Source organism: Anser cygnoides, chromosome 1 (assembly GCF_040182565.1).
Source record: "Anser cygnoides isolate HZ-2024a breed goose chromosome 1, Taihu_goose_T2T_genome, whole genome shotgun sequence".
Classification (NCBI taxonomy): domain Eukaryota; kingdom Metazoa; phylum Chordata; class Aves; order Anseriformes; family Anatidae; genus Anser; species Anser cygnoides.
In genome coordinates this window covers 37,231,752-37,248,793 of record NC_089873.1, presented here as the reverse complement: position 1 = coordinate 37,248,793, position 17,042 = coordinate 37,231,752, and the positions used below count along the sequence as shown (strand labels likewise).

Here is a 17,042-nt window from a genome sequence, read left to right as displayed (position 1 = left end):
CTATCCTTGACTTTGATCCAATGCTAACGTCTTGAAAACTTACGTTTATTTCATTCATGTAATAACATTTAAAAGAAGAGCCATCATTCATGCAACAGAAGAAATGAAGTTTTCTTTTTACATTTTCATTTTAAGCCTAATTGTGTAATACATTTCTTGTGCCACAAGGCTCTGATTTCAATTTGTTCAATGAATAAGCAGAGGACCAAATTCAGTGTGTTCCAAAGAATTATTAGCACTACTATCTGTGCAATTTTAGCTCATGGAGACTTCACCCAGTTCCATTGCTTTCTTGTACCTGGCACTATACAAACATGAGAGCAAGTATTCCCTGTCTCGTGAATGCACGCTTACCTCCATGACCTCCCGTCAGAACTGCATGCAAGATCCACAGGCAGGAAGCCAGCAGCCCTTAGAAAATCCCATGTGTCCATGGAAGCACTTTACATCTCTGCAGCACATGCTGCCACAAATGTATCAGTATCTCCTGCTCTCAGCTTCTTATTGAGTACTGAATCAATCCTTTTGTTGCTAGTGCTCGGTAGTGCGGGCCTTGCATATTTAAAAGATTTCCTTAAGCTGTGCAATTTTCTCTGTCAATAACTTCACTCACTTAGAACATTTCTCCCGTAGCGGGAGAAAGAAATTCCATAAGAACGGCTCACAGGCAATGGGAACAAAGTCCCTCTGGCTCTAAGGTCTACCGTTTCCTACCCTAAGTATATGCTGCTTTTCTATGACTTTGCTTCTGTTTGCTCTCATAAAAATCAAGAACATTTAGGGAGTGTTCATGACAAATGAATTTTTGCCTACAGGTAGGTTATATGCCTCTGCATTCTAAAGGCAACCCGGTCCTACCTGAACCAAAGCTGCCATGTCACACACCACGGGAGTTTTTAGCATGCACCACGTGCTCCGTTTGCCTGCCACGTGTAGATGACACTGTTGCGTTCGTTTACCCTCTGTGAGAATGGTGTACTGAAGTTTTTCCTTCGTCACTGCTCACCCACAAACTTCGTGTCCCCCGCAAACGATGCCGCTAATCACTTCTGCCCCGTGGCTTCAGCTGCAACTCTGTGGAGCATGACATGGCAGCAAGCCCATCAGGGGGCCACAGTCATCCTTCAGAGGTGCTGAACTCAAAATGCCTGCCCAGCCAGCAGGGAACTGCTGTTCCCAGTGCTTGGGCACTGCACGGCAGAGGCGGGCAGGTTTCACCATGCTGGAAGTCACATCGGGTGTCTGTCCTCTGCAAGGCAAAAGGTGGCTATAACCCGAATATACATTCTCCCTCTACTGTTGCCTCAGTTTGGCAAAAATGTAAGCAAAATAGAGCATTCTTCAGAGTCGGGCTCCTTTGTCAACATGACTGAGCGTGGTGATTGGAGACCGGAGCTAAGGATGCCCAGAAACTGATGACTTCGCCCCACAGTAATGTCCTCCGCTTATGTGGCCTATTGTTCTCAATTCTGCACGGTCATTGCAGGCCAGAGATCTCCCTTTTCCCCTCACGTCAGATTTCATATGAAGGCCAGATCCTTCAAGTCCACTGTGTACCGTGTAGCATCCTGGCCACAGACTTTATGCAATTTCTCAGACCAGAGACACATCTGACGAGCCACTTTGGTTATCGTATGTGACCTGAAAAAAGATGGCCTTCACCTTGTTGAACTTGCATTAGAACTGCAGTCCTTTTACTGTAAATTGTTGGACCAGCTCCAATATTACTTCTGGGAAATCCACACAGCCGCAAAACCCTAGTCCTCTCCCTGCGTAGCCAGACAGGAGCAATGCTTCCTGCCTGATCTCCAGCTCACCTTTGTATGACTGGAATTGGGCTGGAGTGGAATATCTCCCTTTTCTTGTGGAAAAGAAACATAAAAAGAAGAAAAAAATACCACATAAAAATCAATCAGGGGTAAGACGGTAGAAATAGGGGAAAGAATATCAAAAAGAACAAAGGTAAAAGGAGTAGAAGAAAGCAGAGGGAAGAGCAGAAAATAGCAATAGCAAAATACACAACAAATCAAGAGCCAAATACTGAAATGGTTGCTTTGAGCCACAGTGCAGAGCTGTTCTTAAAAGAAAATCTAGAGGAAATGTTTGGAGGAGCTCTACGTGCCGATGGAGTGAGGTAGGGCAGGGGGAAGAGGGCGTGTTTCTGCTACCCATCCCCAGTGCTTAGGGAGCGGTAGGTGGAAGAGTGAACGCTCCTCTCATCTGCACCATGACTTCATCTGGAGGGCAAACAGTTGTGCTCCAGATGTCTATGGAAAAGGAAAATAGCTCTTGCAGAGCTGAAGAACTGGGGACCCAGAGCACACCAGGTAATGCACTCTCTGAACAACAGGGTAGCGGCTCCTCTAACTTACCACTGTTTATCAAGCCAGGCCTCCCCTGGCTAAAGCTAGTACGTGTGAATGCTTTCCAGGAAAGAAATAAATAAATACAGTAGGAAAAATAAAATGTTACCCAATGTAACAGTGATCTGAACAATTCTTCACTGCAAAGAACCTGTGAGAAACAGCGAACCACCCCGTATGCAGCCGATGTACAAGTGGAGGGTGTTCAGACAGCTGTGATCTGAGCAGAGTGAGAAAGGAGAACAGGATAGCTTTCTGCCCTCTCAACCCAAAATAGTCAAAAGAGTGCCAATGGCATAAAATAAATATTGATACTGTATTTTACTGATAGGGAATACAGGGTAAGATACAAACTTCTTCTACATTTAAGTTCCTACTTTATCTTAGCACTATGAATAACCTTTTAAAACTGCTTAAATTAAGCCTGAATTTCAGTGTTAGCAGAATAAAGGATCCAAATGACTCACCAGAGGTCGTAAAGACAACTGTGGCAGGGCTGTGAACTAAGTTCATGGCATGAGGGCACCAGACGGGAAATGAAGAGACTTGTGCTTTGCTCTTGGCTGTGCCACTGACTTGCTGTGTGGCAAATCACTCAGCAGGTGACTCAGTTTCTCCCACAGGCAAATGGAAATATGATTCACCTTTGTAAAAGTCCTCTAAGAATGATGATGGAAAATGTTATAGAAGAGCAAAGTAGGAATTCCATTCCAGTGCTTTCCCCACCCCATCCTTTGTCCTCTACTTGCTGGATTTTTTGGAGAATGATACCTTTGTTACTGTGAATGGTATCCTTGTTAGAGATAACAAAACAGCGAATTATACAGAATTAAATGCAGGGTGACTACTATTATTTGCTATAAACAAACAGAAGATGTTCTGAAAGAAAATTCTCTATGTTGCAGTCAGTCAGCCAAAAAATAAAATGCCAGTTGGCTACTCAATCCAGAGGGAAAAACAGTATGTAACTATATAATTTAAAAAGTTGTCATAATATAATCAGAAACAAGGTAGATGGATGTTATTATGCTCTTAGAGTTGTACTGAAACAGGTACAGATAGAAGAGCTGATGGAGACAGTGTTAGATCATTTAAGGAAGATTTTTAAAGCCAACAACATTGTTAACAGCAGAAACAGGAAAACACACTGCAGTAGAGGTAAGGTGCTAGAAGAGGACAAAAAGGGGTACAGGCCTTGCATTGTGTGGTTGTGGCCAGGGAAACTGAGTTAACCCTGCTACAAACTCACTAAGCAACATGGGGAAGATGAGCAAACCAAACTTCTCAATGAGCCTTTTGCAATGTATTCATTATTTTCTAAATGTCCAAGTTCAGATGTATACAAGACCAATTTTTAGAAATGTTGATCTTGCCAGATCTAAAAGAAGTTAAATGGAAAACCATCTAGTAAAATATAGGAGGGAAACTCTTCCAGCTAAAAACTATAATAGCCATTATTAATTACTTGCATGCAAATTTTCAAAATCATACATGGACATTTGCAACTTAGCGTACATCTGCTATTTGTTATAACCATATGACAATCCACAATCAGACAATTAGCCAGCTGTATCTGAGCTAGCTATGTTGATCAAGATGGTACCTTCAAATTCATGATTAAATCTTCATTTTACATATGCAACTGAACATGTGCAATTTAGAAATGATGCTTCAATTTTATTTTATTTTTTTAAAATATTTCAAACTCTTTGGCATTGAGGATATTGTGCAATCTCAGTAAAAACAACATCCAGTAGGTCTTAAACATAATTTTATTTTTGATCTTACCTGGGCAAGTTTTCCAAGCTCCTTTATGGATCCTAAGCTCAAGAGCAACTGCATGCCCATTCTCAGATACATCTGGATCTATTTTGATCTTGTGAAAGAATATAAATATAAGTTTAAAACCAAATTGTTCCATGAAATCTGTAAGCACTTCAATTGCTTCCATAAATTTTGCATGACACTGTGACATTTATTTTGTGCTATTGTCTTGTAATTCAGTTTTAGCTTTCTTTTATTACATATCTTTGCTTTCCATTGCTTTTTTTACTAACTCTCTGGAGCATTTCCTATTTCAGTTTTCATTTACTGAAGCCATGCTTTAGGACATATTACTCTTTACTGCTTCCCTTATTATATGATTTACCATGCACAGTACAGTATTTTTTTGCATCGTTTTACATCATTCATATTGACATTGTGTTGGCTGTACAAGATCCCTCATCCATTTTGTTAACTGTAGAAGTCTGTCTGGGCCCTTCTGAAGGGCTTTTTTGTAGTTGTTGTTACGATTTTCTGAAGAACTCAAAAAGTGGCTACATACACATTAGAGATATATGTATACATTTCAACAGTTTCCTCATCCACCTGTTGCACTCAGAATTTGCATCTAACTTCCAGCTACTTCACAATCGCACATTATTTCTTCTCCTTTTGACATCTGGTAGCGCTGTAGTACTGTATCTGATCTAATGAACGGGTTGCTGAGGACACACACAAATTCGAGATACTCTTACCATTCCCTTCGCTGAATCTCTGGGTTTCTCCCCTGGGGTTGTTTCACTTGGCATCCCCAGTCCACTTGACTTGTTTGGTAAAGCTGTGGTTCTGACTGAGGGTGCTCAGTATGAGACCAACTAGACAAGTCAACACCACTCTGTGTGTGAAAGACAACATTAGCATATTAACAAACATGCTGAGAGGTTGCTGTGCTTACTTCAGGTGCTGCCCGTGCAGTTTGGAACCAAAAAGGCTCTTGCTTGTTCTCTGCAGTCTGCCACTTGGGTGAAAATATTTCTGAGCCCTGTCTATAATTTAAAAAAATGATAAAAAATCCTGGTGTTGTGCTCTCTAAACAGTATAGTCCTTTTTTACGTCACTCAGGCACCTGTTCTCACTACCTGCCCTAGTCACAACCCAAAAGTCCTCTGCAGTGCCTACTGACTTCAGCAAAAAACCATCACCAGCCTTCTGCAGAGGTTCAGTAGTCTATTATTTTCTCAGAATACCCTATTTTAATTAGATAATTTTCAGATGTGTCATTGAGTAAATGTGGAAGAACATTAATATGATTAAAAAGTTTTGTAATTATGTTTAATGCCAAGGATGTCATATTCTCTTGCTGATTGGATCCTTTTGCACTTTTTGAATTTGCTGACACCCCGGCCTTCTACGTCTGCTACTGCATTTCTTCCCTTGGCTTTTTTCCCTGGATGTCAAGATCACAACCCTTGGCATTCAGTTCTCCATCTCCTTTACCTTCATTACTAAGAAGACTGAAAAGCCTTTGCCCTCAGCCCAGATGTCTGGGTTCTCTGTACCCCTCCTACACAAAATCCCCCTCTTAGTCTCTCCCCCACCAAATGATGCTGCAGCTGAAAGTCCCTGAAGGTTGTGTTCCCTCAGGTGGGAGAAATTAAGCTTAGCAAGTGCTAGAAACTCTACAAGATAGAAAACAGAAAGGGACACTTGAATTCCCAGGGAACGGAGAAATTAAAACTTCTGTGGCAGAAAATAATTTGCTGGGGAAGGAATATTCCACAGCTAGAGAATGTTAGAGACCCTGATGATAAGCTCATTATTTTCATGGTGTAGTTCTCTGCTGGTTCAGACCACCTCATTGTCTCAATTTTTTCCTCCAGCTAGCTTTGTCTATAGCTCAAGACACTTCACTTATTTCTGAGTGATGTTATGTTATGCAGCTTTCCTCCTATTTGGCCATGTCATTATACCTTTGCCCGTTTCCCATGTGCCATATGTCCCATCTTCCGCTAACACATGGATCTTGAATGGAGTTCCTAGAAAACACTCCTTCTGTGTTTTCTACAGATGAGGTTTCTCATTTGTGTGCTCCCACCTCTCTGGCCGCATGGTAAGGAAAGAAGCAAAACTAAGGAACCTATGGGTTTTGTTTCAAGGAGAAAAGCAACTGTATTTTCTGTTCTGCAATTACATGGCCAAAAAGAAGAAGGAGAAAAAAAAGTGACAGGAAAGAAGCCGCTGAGAAATCAGCAGCTCTCTACCCTGTCATACTTAAACACAGCCTCGAATCCAGATGAAGTCCAAGATACAGGCAATCCCACTCCAAGCATTTGATGTTGTCTATATCAGTCAACAAAGGAAGACTGACCGATGCCATCCACCTGTGCTTCTGTAAGGCCTTTGACATGGTCCCACATAACATCCTGATCTCCAAATTGAAGAGACATGGATTTTAAGCATGGACCATTCAGGGGATAAAGAAGGAATTGGCCGGATGGCTGCACCCAGAGAGTGGTGGTCAATGGCTCTATGTCCAGGTGGAGGCTGGTGACAAGCGGTGTCCCTCAGGGGCTGTCCTGGAACGGGTACTGTTCAGTATCTTCGTCAATGACACAGACAGTGGGATCGAGTGCACCCTCAGCAAGTTTGCAGATGACACCAAGCTGAGTGGTGCAATTGACACACCAGAAAGAAGGGATGCCATCCAAAGGAACCTGGACAAGCTTGACAATTGGGCCCACGTGAACCTAATCAGGTTCTACAAATCCAAATGCAAGGTGCTGCACCTGGGCCAGGGCAATCGCAGACATGAGTAGAGACTGGGAGAAGAACTCGTTGAGAGCAGCCCTGAAGAGAAGTACTTGATTGAGGGTTCTGGTGGACAAAAAGCTTGACATGAGCCAGCAGTGTGCGCTTGCAGCCCAGAAGGCCAACTGCAGAGTGGCCAGCAGGTCAAGGGGTGATTGTGCCACTCTGCTCTGCCCTTGTGAGGCCCCACCTTGAATACTGCATCCAGATCTGGGGCCTTCAGCACAAGAAGGATGAGGATCTGTTAGAGTGGGTCCAGAGGAGGGCCACGAAGCTGATCAGAAGACTGGAGCACCTCTGCTGTGAAGACAGGCTGAGAGAGCTGGGGATGTTCAGCCTGGAGAAGAGAAGGCTCCAGGGAGACCTCACAGAAGCTTTTCAATACTTGAAGGGGTCTTGTGAAAAAGATGGTGAACAACTTTTTGCTTTGGCAGATATTGATAGGACAGGGAGTAATGGCTTAAAACTAAAATAGGGTAGATCTAGATTAGATATAAGGAAGAAATTCTTTACTATGATGTATGGCAACTGAAACAGGCTGCCCAGAGCAGCTGTGGGTGCCCCCTCCCTGGAGGTGCTCAAGGCCAGGCTGGATGGGGCTTTGGGCACCCTGGTCTGGTGGGAGGTGTCCCTGCCCATGGCAGGGGGTTGGAACTGGTTGGACTTTAAGGTCCCTTCCATCCCAAGCCATTTGATGTTCTGTCGTACTCTGATTCAGTCAGAAGAGCTGTGCAGCCTGGAGGTGAGAGGCAGCCAGGACATCATCACAGCAGCACCTGCACCCACAGTCTGTCAACACAATGTACAGTGAGACCGGCATTCTGGCCCCATTAGGTCAATGTCAGTTTTACTGCTGCCTTTACTGAGGCCAGGATGGCACCCCATGTGCCTGACTTGAGGGCTGCCGAGCCCCTGAGCTAAGGACCGTGGTGGCAGAGCTGTGTCTGCATGCACTGCCCTGCCCACCCTGCCTCCTCTGCTTCCTTGCCAGTGCCACAGTGGGGAAGGTTTGGACAGGGAGGTTAGTGGGGCCATGCAGCCCCTTCCTTAGCACTGCTCAAAGCATTGCGTGTGCCCAACATGCCATGCAGTGTATGAAGGCAGCTGGAGAATGCAGTTGAATGGCTGCGCTTTGAAAACCACATGATTTTTTGATTATTTCCTTTACCCACGCAGTCTGATGCCAGAGGGGAACATGTGGCCCAAAGTATTTTTTTTTTCCAATTTATAATTCACATGTTCTTTACCACATGCAAGGCATGATTTCACACTATGGTACTTGCAATCGTTTCCATACCTAGTCTTCCTTACCACAGGGTGGACAACATATATTTTATTTTTCTGCTCCTAAGGCAGTGTCACTCTGATGGTCTTTTCAGACATTGGCTAATTTTCCAAGAATGCTCCTAAAAGATTTCAATATGCTTTTTGATTATTTTCCTGAGAAATTTTAACCCTATGATTAGTTTTAATTTGGATTTTGCAAGCACTTAGAGCTTTCTTGCTAGGCAAATCACAGACCACTTGACCTCTTATGAAAGATGCTAGTACGATCCCATAGCTGCAGAAGCTGAGCTTTTAATCTCCAGTGTATGACACGTGCATCAAAGGCCTTGTGAGCAACCACATTCAGCAACAAATTGTACAGCCTCATATGTTTCATTCCTTTCCAGTGAATAATATTTATTAAATCTGCCCATTATCTCCTCCACTATATGCAGCTGTTACACTCTCTGAAGGTGATGTTGTAAATAAAGTAAGGTTACACTCTCTGAAGGTGATGTTGTAAATAAAGTAAGGTTCAAAATAGATATTTTTTCTTTTGGTACAATACAATAAACATCTTGTAAAGGATGAACCACTGTCAGTAGCTAATGTTCTTTGCCATTTCTAAGGAAGAAACTTAATTGCATCCACTCTTTTCCTCTTCTTCCCTTTCAATTTTTTTACTTTGCTAAGATCCTTTAATTTTCTCTCTAAACCTGTATTAAATTCAGCACTGCTTAGTACAAAACACTGCTCCCTAGTGTGGAAAAAATAAATCCCAGTACCTCTTTGTAAGATCAAAGGAGGCTATTTATCCCAAACAGACTTAAGCAACTCAGACTGTCAAATAGAGATAAAAGAGAGTTAGATTATGCAGAGATAGGTTAACATACAATATTAGCAACCTCAAAGAGCCCTGAATCTAACAGAGACTGGATTGCTACTGTTTGCATCTCGTGACAGATTGATTTTCTACCTGAGAAGGTGCAATCTTTGACTGAAGTTTCCCCTGCATTTGGGACATCTGTAAGGTCTCATAATTTTTGCTGATATGTAATAATGTGTGAGAACAGACTGTACTTTCTGTCACAGGCAGGTCGTTTAGAGGGTATATCAAGGGTATATATAGACAGGGTATATATCAGAGGGTATATATTTAGAGCGTGTATTCTCACTGTGGGAGAGGAAAAGCAGCTGGAGTTTGGCAACACGCAGAACACCAAGAAGCAGAGAGGAGCAGGGTGAGAGGACTTTGGTTTCCTTAGTCTTCAAAAACATCTGGTTTCCTTAGCTTCTACAAAACGGGGGGAAGATCTCCCCTTCGTCCTGGAAAAGCGAGATGAACTGTGTAAGTGATCCTGCTCGAGGCCAGGCCGCAAGGCGGGCCTGCGGCAGCCCCAGCGCTTCCCAGGCCGGGCCAGATCCTGGCTCCCCCTAGTGCCCTCCTTCAGGGCTACAGGGGAGCCTTCAGTTAAATTTATTATTATTATTATTATTATTATTATTATTATTATTATTATTATTATTATTATTATTATTATTATTATTATACTCCCACTTTGTACCACCTCAGAAATCCACCCTGATAAGCAGAACGACACAGTAAAGGACAAAGGATTTCTCCTTCCAGAAGAACGGGTGATGATCATCAAACAAATTTGCTCATCTAGATTTGAGAAATCTGAGACAGTTGAAACCACACGCGCATAGAAATGATTTGTAAACATGCAATAAAGCTGAAAACAAAAGGTCTACATCTCTTTGGTTACAATGACTTAGGTCCAATAGTTTCAAAACAAGGGTTCGCATCTCTAAGTCATGCACAGAATTGGTTTCAGAAATGAAATCTGCAACTCAAGGCAAAGGTAGAAGTCACGTCACCAGGAGAAGGAGCTGGGAACCAAAGCCTCCAGGCTGATAGCAACACTCAATTTTGGAATGAATTCATAAAACAGTGTACACTAAAAAGTCACTAAAGTCTAAACTTGCAACAATCTATTAAAATAATGAGAGAACAATAAAAATTCTTTAATTTAAACCAGTGTGTTTTACTACTGCAGTTTAAAAGAAGGTCGTATCTCCCTTTTAAAAGTCAAGAAATGGTACACGAGTTATAAGAAGCATGCAAAACATCACAAATCCACCAATGCGAAAACTTTTAAAACTTCCCAGACGGAGACTGTGCACATAACACATGTCCATGCATCGTAAGGTGGTAGTTAATAATACAATAGCATAAAACAAAAAATGCCTACTTGATACTTTATTTTATCCCACTCTTCATAACCTTGCCCTGATCTCTGCTGTACTATCAATTTTAAAGACATAATTATATGTTTTCACACCATCTCCAGGATTACCTGCCTGGATTCTGGGATTCTGCAGACAAGACTGAGGATCTGAAGCTAGGCACCAAGAAATGAAGAACAAGAATTGGTCACTGTCTGGGAAGAATAATTCAGTAACTTGCTTATTGCCTCCTAGGAACATAACAAACAAGGACGAGGCTGCCTGTCTCTTCAACAATTAAATGATCACTTTTATTCCTGTCTCATTTGCTATATACTTTTAAAATTCAGCAGCAGATGAGACAGTGGCTCTAAAAATAATTGTCATCTTCAGTAGCCAGCCTGATTCAAAGCTGGGCCAACTCCATGCTCTCCAATGGGTGAGCCAGGACTATTGTAGGAAAAGAAACAGAGCAGATAATGGAAAGCTGTATCATATGTAATATAAAGTAGGAGACCTCACCTACGTCTAGGCTGTGTGAAATTACAATCTTTGGAGTGCTGCTTTCACATAGTTTTAACACTACAACACTACAATATAGAATATATTTTAAAATCATGTTATATTCAGAATAATTGAATGCAGAGTCTTTAATTTTCCATATGAAATTTCAGAAATTTCAACATATTCCAATTTCAGCAAAACTGATTTTTAAAATACAAATAGTTCTTTTTTTTTATTTTATTTTCTGCCAGCTCGTAATACTTGTTGCTTTGGCCTGGCCAGCAGAACTGTAAAGAGATCTAATTCCCACTGACTAACCTTTGTTTCTGCTGAAAGTGGTGGGAAATTTTGTGATTCACTGCAGTGAAGTGAACCCAGTGAAGGCTGAGCACTTCTGAAAATCCTGCTGTAATTTGGTATCTTTCTCCTTATTGAAATTATGCAGATGTTAGTTATTACCTACCGATGTTTACCACAGAGAAACAAACAAGTACAGATGTATTTACCATTTCTGCACATCTGAGGGGAAGCAGCATGTATAATTTGGGGGATGAAAATTATCACCTCAGGCTGTATTTATGCCCATTACTATTATTATTTATGACCTTCTCTCTTTTTATGAATCATCAGTGATGATCAAAGGGCATCAGGCACTGACTTGCATATCCCTCCCTTGACGTATCATCATTCAAACCATCCCTTCATTCATTCCAGGGCTGTCATCAGGGGGATGCTGTCGGCTGCAATGAAGATCAGAGCGGGCCACAAATACACCATAGATGCATTCCTATGCAAGTGAGTGGGACTTGCAGCCACATTCACAAAATGGTTCTCTTTTCATGTATGTTTCCCATGTCACTAAACAAAGAACCACAGAAGGTTAGCTTTTCCAAGCATATTCCCGTCTGCTATCCATAGGGCCCTCGGCTCAGTTAAAAGGCAAAATATGGAATGGGAGTCGGGAGAAAGGGGCATTTAAATAAGGAATCGAGAAGAAAATCAAGATCTAGATCTTTGCATTGCAATGCAAGTTCTGCAGACCGTGTCCCTGATGAATGTCCTCGTGGTGCTAAAAGCAAAGCAGCCCAGGGGAGCAGGCAGTGCCCTGCAGCAGCCCGGCCCCTGCACTGAGCCGTGCTGGTGCAGCTGGAGAAGGGGTGCACGAGGTGCAAGCACGCGGGCTCGCACACTCTGCACGCACAAATACATACCCACCGAGCAACGCTTCAGTCAGCATCACTTTTTTCTGCAGAATATTAGAGGATTGCTATGGCGTTTTCTACACGGGAGAGTTTGTGTTGTACCACTGCATTTGCAGAGATGATGCTGTTTCAGGGCTGTTACTTGGCAATCAAATTCCCTTCCTTTGCCAGATCTCAGGGAAGCCCCTTTAAGTGATAAATAACAACGCAATACACGGTGTTAGAACATACAAAATTCTTCCTATATTGAGGTCCTATTTTAACCTCTTCCTAAAAGTGTTATCATTCGGATATAATTTTTCCTCACTGCTTTCATCTGTAGTTGCAAACTTAACATTGCTTGTGCATTTTGGAGATATGAAAAAAAGAAAGTTATTTGATTAAAAAAAATAAAAATCTACCTGGGTACACAAGATCAAATCCATTAGTAGTAACATTTCCAAAATAATTAATAGCCATTCACCTGTAGATATCGTGGATCTATGCATGATAGAAATTCATGTGGTGTGGGATTTTCTTTCTTTTCTTTTCTTTTCTTTTCTTTTCTTTTTCTTTTCTTTTCTTTTCTTTTCTTTTCTTTTCTTTTCTTTTCTTTTCTTTTCTTTTCTTTTCTTTTCTTTTCTTTTCTTTTCTTTTCTTTTCTTTTCTTTTCTTTTCTTTTCTTTTCTTTTCTTTTCTTTTCTTTTCTTTTTTCTGTTCTGTTCTGTTCTTTTTACTTTTCTTTTTACTTTTATTTTCTTTTTACTTTTCTTTTTTCCTTTCCTTTCCTTTCCTTTCCTTTCCTTTCCTTTCCTTTCCTTTCCTTTCCTTTCCTTTCCTTTCCTTTCCTTTCCTTTCCTTTCCTTTCCTTTCCTTTCCTTTCCTTTCCTTTCCTTTCCTTTCCTTTCCTTTCCTTTCCTTTCCTTTCCTTTCCTTTCCTTTCCTTTCCCTTTTCCCCCTTCCCTTCCCTTCCCTTCCCTTCCCTTCCCTTCCCTTCCCTTCCCTTCCCTTCCCTTCCCTTCCCTTCCCATTTCCCTTCCCATTTCCCTTCCCATTTCCCTTCCCATTTCCCTTCCCATTTCTCTTCCCTATTTTATTTTATTTTATTTTATTTTATTTTATTTTATTTTATTTTATTTTATTTTATTTTATTTTATTTTATTTTATTTTATTTTATTTTATTTTACTTTACTTTACTTTATTTTATTTTATTTTATTTTATTTTATTTTAGTTATTTTGAGCCTCTGCTGAGCGCCAGTCCCGGTGCCGCTGCCCCGGGCCGCCCCGCAGGGCGCGGCAGAGGCCGAGCGGAGCCCGCTGCCGGCAGAGGGCGGCCTCGGCACGGAGGCCGCCGGGGGAGCGGAGGCTGAGGCCAAGGCGGGGCAGCTCCACGGCCCTGCCCGGGGCCTCGGGAGCGGAGTCCCAGGTGGTTAATCCAGGATAAGCAATAATTAACCGAGAACCTGCGGCCCCGCCACCGGGGTGGGGTGGGGCACAGGAGCATCCCGGGAAGCGCTCAAAGGCAGAAAATAACCGCCAGCGCCCTTCTGGGGCATTGCAGGGAGAAAGTTAGGGGGGTTATTCTAACTTTATTTATTCTCGTTAGCTTTGGTTAAATATATATATATTTTTTTTTTCTTGTATCTTTCTTGTATCTTTTCTTGTATCTTTTCTTGTATCTTTCTTTTTTTTTTTCTTTCTTTTTTTTTTCCTTGCATCTCTTGAATGCAGAGAATTTAGAAACAATTTAATATTTTTTAATAATTTTAATATTTTTTTTTTCCTTTAACACCCGTGGTTCTTTTTAATATTTTTTTTTGAACAGAAACATTCCTTCAGCTTTCCTAGGACGAGTCCCGGTTTCTGTGTAAACGGCGACGTTCGGATGTTTTTCCAGCTACCCGCACACAAAAACCCTTTCCTCCCTTCAGCGTGCGCGCCCCAAGGCGCACCTGGAGCACGGCGCGTGCCGGCCGGCCCCACGCGGGGATTTGTTCCCCCAAAGCCACCTTCGTCACCCGCGGGGCGAGGATGCTGCGGCTCCAGGAGAGGGACAGAGACACGCACCGCGACCCGCAACACCCACGGGCGTCCCCGCCGGACCCCCACGGGGGGACGCTCCCACGGGGGGGGGTCCCACGGGGGGGATGCTCCCTTGGGGGGGGGGTTCCCACGGGGGATACGTGTTCCCACGGGTTGCGGGGGGGGGGTGACCCCACGCCCCCCCCCGCCCCGCCCCGCCCCGCCCGGTCCGTCCCTCCCGCCCCGCAGCGGCAGAGGGCGGGCGGAGCCGGAGCCGGAGCGGAGCCGGAGCGGGAGCGAAGCGGAGCGGGAGCGAAGCGGAGCGGCGGCCGGGCGGTGCGGGGAGCATGGCCCCGGCGGGGCGGCTGTGCGCCGCGCTGCTCTGCGGGGCCCTCAGCCTGTGCAGCCTGCGGGCGGCGGGGCGGCAGCCCGACACGCTGTACCTGTGGATCGAGGCGCAGCAAGCCCGGGTCCTCATCGGTAAGCCCGGGGTCCCCCTGCCCGCCCGGGGTGCCGCGGAGGGGTTCCCGCGGCCGCCGCGCATCGCCCCCCCCCCTCCCGCTTTGCCCTTCGCAGGCTTCGAGGAGGACATCCTGATCGTGTCCGAGGGGAAGATGGCCCCGTTCACTCACGACTTCAGGAAAGCCCAGCAGAGGATGCCCGCCATCCCCGTCAACATCCACGCCATGAACTTCACCTGGCAGGCGACGGGACGGGTAGGTGCGGGGCCGGGACGGCGCGACGGGAGGCTCCGCGAAGCCGGGCAGGTGCCGCTCATCCCCCTGGGGAAGCCCCTCCGAGGCACCCCGCTGCTCCCCATTGCCCCACGCCGCGCCCCGTCGCACCCCGCTGCTCCCCAGGCCGCGCCGTGGCCAGGCAGCCCCAGCTCGGGGGCGACCCCGGGAGCCGCTGCCTTAGGGGCAGCCGGTCCCCCTGGGCTGGGGGCGTGCGCTGCGGGTCGCTCTCCGACCCCTGCTCCTCCAACCCCTGCACCTGAGGTGTGGCTCGGGGGGTGAAGGTGGTTCTCTCACGCACACCTCATTTTACGGCCCTTAACCCCCCCCAAATCCACAGCGAACCCGCATCTCTCGGACTCCTCTGCTGAAGAGATAAGCTTGCGTGATGTGTTTCCGTGAGCAAACACATGCAGGGCTTGACACGCTGACGACACGCGTTACATGTGCATTAAGCTGAACCACGTTAGCCTAAGTTATCGTGGGTACTGAAAAAATCCATCATAGCGAAATGAATTCACTTTTACAGTGCTGAACGTTGATTTTATGTTTTGTCATACATTCTATATTTTATTTTATTATAAAGAGCTTGGTAAAGATGAAACAATATGCACCTTCACCAAAAAAAAAAGTGAAAATGGGGTGTATAATTCAGCTGATTGCAGCTTCACAAATTTGGTTGTGGCTTTGGTTGTTTTAAACCATGCTTTCTAGCTACAGGACTTGTTTGGCTTTGACTTGTTGTCTGAGGTCCTTGTAATTTCTGCTGTCCTCCCAATGTATTTGAGTTCCCGAAACGCTTTACCTCCTCTCTTAGAGAGGAAGGGGATATGGAGAGAGACCTGCTCACAAAGACCAAGTGACTCGCTAAGGTTGCTGGAGTTCCCATCCAGCTTTACAAAGAGAAAGAGTTTGTATGCCCAGGGTTGGGATTTAAATAACTAGGGATAATTGGTGCATTTCAGGACTGTATTCCCTGCTCTGTTTCTCAACATCTGTTGCTGTCTGTGATAAAAATACCTCTTTTTGGAAAGGAGGTAAGGAGGTTTGAGATGTCAGACTGAGCCCTGTCCCTCTTCTCTCGTCCCTCTTCCTCGTGCTCTGTTCTCCCTCTTTGGCTGCCTTCAGACAGCTCATTAGGGAAAGCTGATTGTAACAGACTGGAGAAGAGTCACAGGTTAAAGACAACATAGAGAAGCGTTCTCTGTGAAAAACCCCTTCTGAGCTGCAGCAAAGCTCTTTAACCAATTACTTCTCCTCCTCTTTGCTGAATTACTGAGTTCTTGTAAGACAAAAGATAATTAGCAAAGTGAAATATGTGAATGGTTAAAGTAACGTAATTGATATCCCTGTTCCTACAAGAATGTGTTAACTTTCAGATCTTTATGGCTCAAAAAAGTGCTAAAATTGAGAGACTCTGTGTTCGCAGGTCTCATAATCCCACCTAGCTCCTCCTCACCGGCGCATCTGTGTGTATAGTCAGTACAAACTTCGGCACTCTGCTCTCATGGCTGTGGATATTTCAATACTGATGCAGGTCTGCAGATGAAGGGCAGGGTTTCAAACAGCAGCCTTAGCTAGGGAAGGGATTTCAGCCCTCTGGTGTTTTATGAGTTGGGTTAAGAAATGGACTTACATCCCTGAGAAAACGTCTACTTTTTGGTAGCACAACGAGCCCTGTTGGTTTCTGCGGTCCCTTAGAGGTGCTCAGGTACAGCTGCCTGTTCCCCACAGCTCTTGTGACCCTGTGGGGAAAGGAGGTCACTGACTGTCCCTGTGCCACCCAAGCCTTTACCTGATGAGAAGGAACAGGAATAAACGTGGGTATTTATGTAGCCCACAGGGCAATGACGCTCACTGAGGAACCATTTTATACATCTTAACTGGACACTGCCCACAGCAGTGTTGCAGCTGGAGTAGGATAAAAGTTGCTTGTGACCAAAAAAAAAAAAAGTTTCTCCAGAATTTCCCATATTTTGTAAGGGGGAGAGATGAGACTGTAGGTGTTACCAGGGGTTTTGTTTGGTGGTGTTTAGTTTTTAGATATAAAGGTTCTTACAAGTTTCCCCTGACATCCAGGAAAATGCTAAACACCTGCTACTTTTATTCTGTTGTAATGCTTTTGTCTGGGAAAGGAAAGAGGAAAGGAAAGGAAAGAGGAAAGGAAAGG

At 44.3% G+C, this 17,042-nt stretch overlaps 1 protein-coding gene across 1 annotated transcript in view; it reads left to right on the top strand.

The window, feature by feature from the left end:
* Window positions 1-14,389: 14,389 nt before the first annotated feature.
* Window positions 14,390-17,042, top strand: part of WIF1 (WNT inhibitory factor 1) — a 40,128-nt gene continuing 37,475 nt past the window's right edge. Inside the window, exons 1-2 of the mRNA XM_048065447.2 lie at window positions 14,390-14,618; window positions 14,715-14,854. Of these exons, the coding sequence (XP_047921404.1) occupies window positions 14,486-14,618; window positions 14,715-14,854 (273 nt within the window). The 5' untranslated portion in view covers window positions 14,390-14,485. The remainder of the gene's footprint in view (window positions 14,619-14,714; window positions 14,855-17,042) is intronic.